General features: G+C 37.3%; 1 protein-coding gene and 1 pseudogene across 1 annotated transcript; one reads left to right on the top strand and one right to left on the bottom strand.

Annotated features, from left to right (window-relative positions):
* The first annotated feature begins 365 nt into the window (after positions 1-365).
* Positions 366-2,523, top strand: LOC132267578 (cytochrome P450 CYP82D47-like; annotated as a pseudogene).
* Positions 2,524-5,566: 3,043 nt separating this feature from the next.
* LOC132316424 (uncharacterized mitochondrial protein AtMg00810-like) lies at positions 5,567-7,969 on the bottom strand. Its single transcript, XM_059814900.1, has 3 exons — positions 7,600-7,969; positions 7,212-7,372; positions 5,567-5,941 (listed from the first exon to the last, which is right to left on the bottom strand). The coding sequence occupies exons 1-3, from the start codon at positions 7,967-7,969 to the stop codon at positions 5,567-5,569; spliced, it is 906 nt and encodes a 301-aa protein (XP_059670883.1).
* Between the last annotated feature and the right edge of the window lie 208 nt (positions 7,970-8,177).

Genomic DNA, 8,177 nt, shown 5'->3' with positions numbered 1-8,177 from the left:
CTCATCTTTGGTCCAGATTAGGAACAGCTTTTAGTCTCTCTTGAAATATAGTTTCTCAATTCCCAAACTTTGAAGTATAGTTGATGGGGGGCTTTGGTAGGCGTAGCCAATATTATTAATGTATGTTGACTTGCAACATGGCAAAGCCATACTTTGGTTGCTAGAGTCAGCTAATCTAAATTGTGTGCTTAAAAAGTCTTTAAATAAAGCACTGTGACTCTAGCAACAATTGTTTGGTTGCTAGAGTCAGCTAATCTTATCTTTCAAAGAAAATGAAAGACTTGAGAACTATAATAAGGCTAGATATGTGGAGGTCAGCTTAGACATACTGAACCTCATCTGCTACTGCCTCACTACCAACTCTGATGGATCCTCTTCTCCTATACCTCATAACTTTGGTCTCTGGCCTCCTTGCTCTGCTAGTCTTTGGGTACAGAAAGAAACAATCTACTTGTGCAAGGAAGAGCTGTGGTGTGCGTCAAGCTGGTGGTGCTTTGCCTATTATTGGTCACTTGCATCTCCTTGTTGGTGGTCAACTGACACATAAATTGTTTGGAGCCCTGGCAGATAAGTACGGACCAGCCTTCACTCTAAGGCTCAGTTCACATGAAAGTCTGGTTATCAGCAGTTGGGAAATGGCCAGAGAGTGTTTTACTGTCCATGACAGGGTTTTCTCCACCCGGCCAAGCATATCTGCATCGAAGCTATTAGGTTATGACTTTGCTATGTTTGGCTTTGCTCCTTATGGTCCTTGCTGGCGCGAGATGCGCAAGATAGCCACGCTGGAGCTTCTATCTAATCGACGGATTGATATGATCAAACACATAAGAGCTTCAGAAGTTGAGACTTCAATAAGAGAACTGTATGAGTTGTGGGCTGATAAGGGAAGTGCCAAAGGTGGAGTTTTGGTTGATATGAAGCAATGGTTCGGCGACTTGACACACAACACAATAGTGCAAGCGATACTTTGGAAATAGTGATGAGTGCGACGAAGGGGAGAGACGAAGGTACAAGAAGGTTATGAGGAATTTTGGTTATCTGTTTGGGGTTTTTGTGTTATCAGATGAAATTCCATTTCTTGGGTGGTTGGATTGGGGAGGATACAAGAAAGCTATGAAGAGTACTGCGAAAGGAACTCGACGCTCTGATTGGGGGGTGGCTGGAGGAACGCAAACAGAAGAGGCTGCTGAGAGAAAAAGGCATAGGAGAGCAGGATTTCATGGATGTGATGCTGAACATTCTTGATACTGATACCATCTGAACCATCAACAAGGCTACATGCCTGGTAAGTGATGTCCCAACTGAACGTACTCTAGTGGTATTGTTTTGGATATAACTCAAAGTAATTGCTCTGAGATTGGAGAACATGCAATTCACGCATGTAAATTTGCTCCATTGTAATTTGGAGGCAGGGACAGACCTACCATCTATTCCGTGTGGGAAATCCCTCTCCCCCTAAAATCACCAAAAAATCTCACTATTGCCCCCCTCAATACAATTTCTTAGGTCCGTCCTTGCCTAGAGGTCACGGATTCGAAACTAAAAACAGACTCTCCATGAGGTAAGACTCTGTACGTCTAATCCTCCCCAGACCTAGCAATGGCAGGAGTCTCATGCACTGGCTTAGTCTCTATTTTTTTTAATTATTATTTTTTCTTTTTTATTACAAGTAAATATAGCTGGACAACTTTAGATTAGATTACTGTGGAATAGAATTGTCAAAGCCATGTCCCTTTCAATTGAATCAAACCTCTTTCAATTTCATCTTTAAGTAGAATATTATGGTGGATTTAGGACAATGAGCCTCAAAGTCAAGATTGTCCTTTTGTATATTTTTGTTCTTGGTTCATTGGCCTGACCCTATCAAGATAGAGAAAGCCACCGAATTTTATTTTTCATGCATGTTATTAAGTTTTTGTTTCTTGTAGAATTTAATCTTAGCAGGAAGCGACACCACAATGGTTACTCTCACGTGGGCCCTAGCTCTACTACTAAACAATCGACACTTGTTGGAAAAGGCCCAAGATGAGTTGGACACCCACGTAGGCAAGGACGACACGTGGACGAATCAGACATCAAGGACCTTGTCTTCCTCCAAGCCATTGTTAAGTAAACCCTGCGCCTGTACCCAACTGTCCAAATCATTGGTCTTCGTGCTGCAATGGAAGAGTGCACCTTATCATCCGGCTATCAAGTCCCCGGAACATGCCTAATGGTGAATGCATGGAAGATCCACCGGGATGAGCACGTGTGGTCTGAGCCACACCAGTTCAGACCAGAACTTTGAGCGCCTTCCTTTTGGCTTGGGGAGGCGCTCATGCCCGGGAATATGGCTTGCACTCCAGACAGTGCATCTCACACTGGCTAGCTTGCTGCATTGTTATGATATAGCCAAGTCATCCCACAACGATGCGGATATGACTGAGAGCTCAGGCCTCACAAACCTGAAGGCAACCCCACTTGAAGTTTTACTTACTGCACGTCTTCATTCCAAGCTCTATGGACATTCAAGTTGAATAATTTACATTTACAAAACCACCAATCTTGTTTAAAAATAATTATAAAGGTCTTGTTGGATTGACATGTTCATTGGGTTTTTTAATACTTGCAATTCGATGTGGAAGCAAATGTGTTAGTTTTATTCAACTTGTTTTGTTTGCGTGTCAGATTGTGATTCAAATTTCTCCAAGTACAAACATTCTCCGAAATTGAGTGATTGTGAAGTGATTTTAACTGAGTGGTTGTGATGTTTGTCCCTGTTCAAGATAATTCCATGGCAACAATTAGTAGGAAGGGTCTTATACTCCAAAGCATACGAAGAATTGGACTCAATCCAGGAAATTTTTTTGATAAATAACTAGGGGTAGAGCAAGAAGAAGAAATTTTAGAGTGGACATTCTTATAAACTTATTGGTCTAATTTTTATTTTGGTTCGTTTAAAAAGTAGTAATCAAGATCCAGAACAATTTTTGTGTGCGTACATGTGACTCTTTTTAAATTCTGCAATAGGTTTTGGACATTTTTTACGGGTTTTTTAATTCATTATTGTTTGCATTGATTTTGTTGAAATGTTCAATATGAAGAGTTAACTTAGGTTATAGACCTTTCTTTTTTATAAATCATTTTGACTCGAGAATACTTACTGTGATCGGAAATGACCCAATAAATAAAATCCACAAACTTTAACTATTAATTCATGACATTTTTTTGCCACATCTTTTCATTTGGAGCCCCAAAGTTGCGTTTTTTTATAATCCTACAAGATTGCATTGAATATTCAAGGATTTTTGTGGGAGATTTAAACCAACTCGAATTATTTTGATTACACACACAAGTGACACAATTCACCATTTTAATAAAATCAAATTTAGTTCCTTAACTTTATGATTCAAAATTGTCATTCTATTATTTTATGAACATATTTAGCTTCCACTTCGTCATTATTAAACAATCGTGCATATAACCCAAAGGTTCAATTTGTGCATTTATGCCCATATACTAGATCTTCTTTTTTCTTTTTTCTTTTTTTTTTTCTTTTTCTAATTTAATCTTAATTTTTAGTTTTTCATTATTCAATTTGTATTTATATCTTTTTATTAATTTGTTTTTCACTCTATAAATAATTACAAACCAAGCTGGTTTAGCTGCAAAACTCTGCAGTTATCCAAAAAGAAGTCAAACGACATCGTATATCCACCATCTTTCTTACATTGCAAACCAGCATTTGCCTCCTTCCTCAAACCCTACCAATATTCAGTTCAAAGATGACCAAAATTCCGCGGAAAAGCTGTTAGTCTTCTGTTGTCCTTCAACGCAGAGCTTTCTCTCTCTCTCTCTCACACACACACACAAATATAGAGAGAGAATTTGGTCGATTCTCATGCAATCCACCTTATACACTTCGTCCAATGTTGCTCCTCATTTCCAATATCCATGGAAACCACACAAAACCCACATTCTAGTTCCCCAAAAAATCATACCCATTAATCCCAAATCTTCTCTTAAGCCCCTAACTCTCTCAAACTCCTTAAAAACCTTATTAAGTTTTGAATTCGAAGAAGAAAAGCTTCACGAAGAAGATAAACCCGTCGTTCCGGCATGCCTCCCTGTCGTAATTCGACGGTCGGGTAGCATTTCTCGGTACTTTTGGGATGGAAAGGAGCTAAATTTGGTTTCTGAATAATTTCTTAATTGTATTCCATAAGGCTACATTTGGTATGCATGAAAGAAATGGAATAAAACTTGAAATGGAATGAGAATGAGAATGGAATGAAATGACTATTACCATTTTAATGTTTGGTGTGACACGGTGAATCGTTATGGAATAGAATAATTATTACCATTCTGTTGTTTGGTTGAGCATCATTAAATTTGGAAGGGAATGCCTTTTCTCAAAAATGTCCTTTTCATTGGAGGAAAGAAAAATAAAAAAATTATAACTAAAAAAATAAAAATAAAAAATAAAAAATAATAAAATTATAACTAAAAAAAATAAAAAAATTATAACAAAAAAAACATTTAAATAATAAATAATAAAAATGAAAAAGTAATATACTCCGAAGATAAAAGAGATTTAATACCTACATATCAAAAATAAATAAATAAAGAAATTAATACCTGCAATTTGGTTGAAAATCCTGTAACTTTTTGTTAATGGCAGCTCTGGGTATATTAGAAGAGAGAGAAGATGAAAAACTTTTACGACGTCTAATAAAGAAGCCGATAAATATGAAAAATGGAATGTTCCAGATTTTTGGTGAATGCAAAATATTTTTGCCATATTACAATGAGATTAAGGGTTTATTGGGAATATTACAAAAATATTTTATCTTACTAATGGAATGGATTTTCATTCCATTGGAATGGTCATTCTATTTCATTCATGCACACCAAACAACTGAATGGTTGGAATGAGCATTCTATTCCATTCTATTCCTGCACACCAAACGTAGTACAATAGTTTACATCTCTTTACACATGTATTTATATACATCAGTACTTGATTTACTAATAAAGCTAGAAAAGATATAATTCCATTCAATAAGGAATTGATATAAATGAGGAAGTAAATTAGACTTTAAAGGAATCTAAATATTTGGTGATAAAGAAAAGATCCCTAATTAGTAGTGATTTGGGATTCTTGCCTAATACTCCCCCGCAAACTGGATGTTGGTAGAGAGACCAGTTTGGAAGCAAGAAAAGAAAATCGATGCTTCGAAAGACCTTTTGTGAAGATGTCAGCTAGTTGATCTTGAAAGGGAATAAATTGAACACGGTGACTGCCACTTGTAACACGTTCACGCACAAAATGATAATCTAGTTCAATGTGTTTTGTGCGTGCATGAAACACAGGATTAACTGGCATATAAGTTGCACTAAGATTATCACAATAGAGAGTAGTAGGAGCGGGGATTATAACACCAAGATCTTGAAGAAGATACTGGATCCAAATAGTCTTAGCACATGCATAGGCAAGAGCACGATATTTTGACTCGGCACTGGACCTAGAAACAGTAGGTTGTTTCTTGGCACACCAACCCAAGAAAACAAAATATCCAGTAGTTGATCAACGATTGTCGGGACAACCTGCCCAATCAGCATCGGAGAAGGCAATAAGATGAATAGCACCGGGTGAATATTGAAAGGATATCCCGTGCCCAAAAGACCATTTCAAGTAGCGAAGTATACTTTTTACAGCAGCCAAATGTGGTTCTTGAGGGTGACTCATAAACTGAGCTGCATGATTCACGGCGAAGGAAATTTCTAGCCATGTAAGAGTGAGATATTGTAATGCACTGACCAAACGATGATACTCAGACGGATCTGACAAAGAAGCCCCATCAAAAGCAGACATGTGCATACGAGCAGAGATCGGCGTAGTGCATGGTTTACAATCAATCATATTACTACGGCAAAGTAAGTCTAATGTGTCGTAACGACCCTAAACTGATACCATTTAAAAAAAATTTCGGCATGACTTCCCCTAAAAAATGGGCCTACCACAGCGTGTTTAAATGCATTTTTAACCTGTCCCAGCACCATAAACATATAATACATTCCAACATCCCTTTCATCCATTCACCATGCCTTAACTTAGTTCATTCCATAGTGGTACAACTACATGCTATATCATCCGAATATCATAATTACAGTCCCAAAATATAAGATTTATATCAAATATCCATATTTTACAACATTTAGACAGCTCATACAAAAGTTACATCCCATAGGTATAATTATAATAACAAGAGTCCACAAACCTCTATACCAAATATAACAGACTAAGCTTTTACAAAAATATGGGACTTAATACAAATATAGCAAAAAGAAGTCTTCTAATCCAAATTAGGCTTGTGGTGGAATGTCATCCGCCACTTCTTTTCCGTTTCTTGAAAAAAATTATTAAATAATAGGGTAAGCATAAAGCTCAGTAGGTAGCACTTAAGACACGCATCTTGTGTCCTTGTGAATCCATAAAAAGAATAGATCAATAGGAATGGAGATCATACAATGTCGGGATAATACAACATTTCAACCAAACTCAAGTGAAAACAATACAATGCCATGGAATGCAAATACATGCCAATGTCGCTCCCCATTTTCACATTTCAAACCATCACTTTCAAACTGTTAATACAACCCGCCCTTTGGTGACCCCGCAGCGGCATGAGAGGAGGATTGGCTACTATCCCTAGACCTTTGGTAACCTCGTAGCGTCATCGAGGGGCCAGATAGCTCAACCACGCTAGGGCGACTCCCTAGTCCCCTCTAGGCTATATTAACACTCCGGCCCTTTGGTACCCCCGCGGCGACCGAGTTTTCATAAAACCATTTCGTAAAAAAAAAAAAAAAAAAAACTCTTTTCCCAAAATTCCCCTTTTTGTTTCAAGCAAATTCTCCCATTTCATGCAAACCCAATGGTATGTATATGTATATATGTCCCATGCTTCCAATGTTATGGCATTTAGAATTTTACACCACACAATTAAGTATACATCATATTTAACATCTCCAAATGAATTATCAACACATTAAACACAACAAGACAACATCTAAGCATGCTTTCCAACTCATATTCATAATCATGAATTTTCCTAAATATCATTTATATAATCATTGAAACAATTAACTTCCAAATTAAACATGCTTATCACAACAAGAGAGATATAATTCACAATAGAACAAGAAAAACATGGATTAAGAGCCCTTACCTCTAAATTGAACAAAACCCTTGAAAGTGGGTCTCTAAACTCGAATGCACAAATGAACACCAAAACTGAAATTGTTGGTACAACCGCATAGAGCTCGTCGTGGGCTTCGTTTTGCCTCAAACGGCACTTAAAAACACTAAGAGATGAGGGAGCAATCAAGCCTTGAAATTGGTAAAAGAAAAAAAGAAAAAGAGAATGCCGAGAGGAAGAAGGTCTGGCAGCGAGAGAGAGAGAGTGAGATTACAGGGAACAAAAAAACAAACGTGGTCTTATGACCATTTTACAAAAGCTGTGGGTCCCTCCATTTTCCTTTTTCTTTTTGTTTTAAATTATACCACACATACATAAATATATACACACATATATATATATTAGACACAGACATTACATGTGTATCGTGTCTGCGATAGAAGCAAATGATCAGGATGACGCACTACTTCAACACCCAAAAAATAATATAAAGGGCCAAGATCCTTGATTTCAAACTCCTGAGCTAACCTTTTACGATACACAAACATTGAAGAATCTGCCTGACTTTGAATGAAACCATAAGCAAGGAAAAACGAACTAATTTCTTGGAACCAGGCAGGTGGTGCTTGTTTGAGACCGTAGATGGCTTTATGTAACTTGAAGATATGATTAGGATGAGTCGGATCAATGAAACTAGAAGGTTGAACCATGTAGATTTCTTTAAAGAGTGACCCGTGAATAAAAGCATTTTTAATGTCTAGTTGACGAATAGACCAGCCAGAATTCATAGCAATACTGACGACTGTACGAATTGTCGTAGGCTTAACCACTGGACTAAACGTCTCATCATAATTGAGACCAAGTTGTTAATGAAATCCTTTAGCAACCAAGCGAGCTTTATAACGTTCAATGCAACCATCAGAGTGACGTTTAATTTTGAAAACGCATTTACAACCAACAGGAGTGTGAGAAGAAGAAGGTGGAACCAAAGACCAT

The sequence above is a fragment of the Cornus florida genome, unplaced genomic scaffold (genome assembly GCF_030987335.1).
Source record: "Cornus florida cultivar Cherokee Brave unplaced genomic scaffold, ASM3098733v1 CherokeeBrave_3.0.0_Hap2_Chr07, whole genome shotgun sequence".
NCBI lineage: Eukaryota > Viridiplantae > Streptophyta > Magnoliopsida > Cornales > Cornaceae > Cornus > Cornus florida.
The sequence above is the reverse complement of the archived record's forward strand: the minus strand, read 5'-3'. Positions and strand labels throughout refer to the sequence as shown.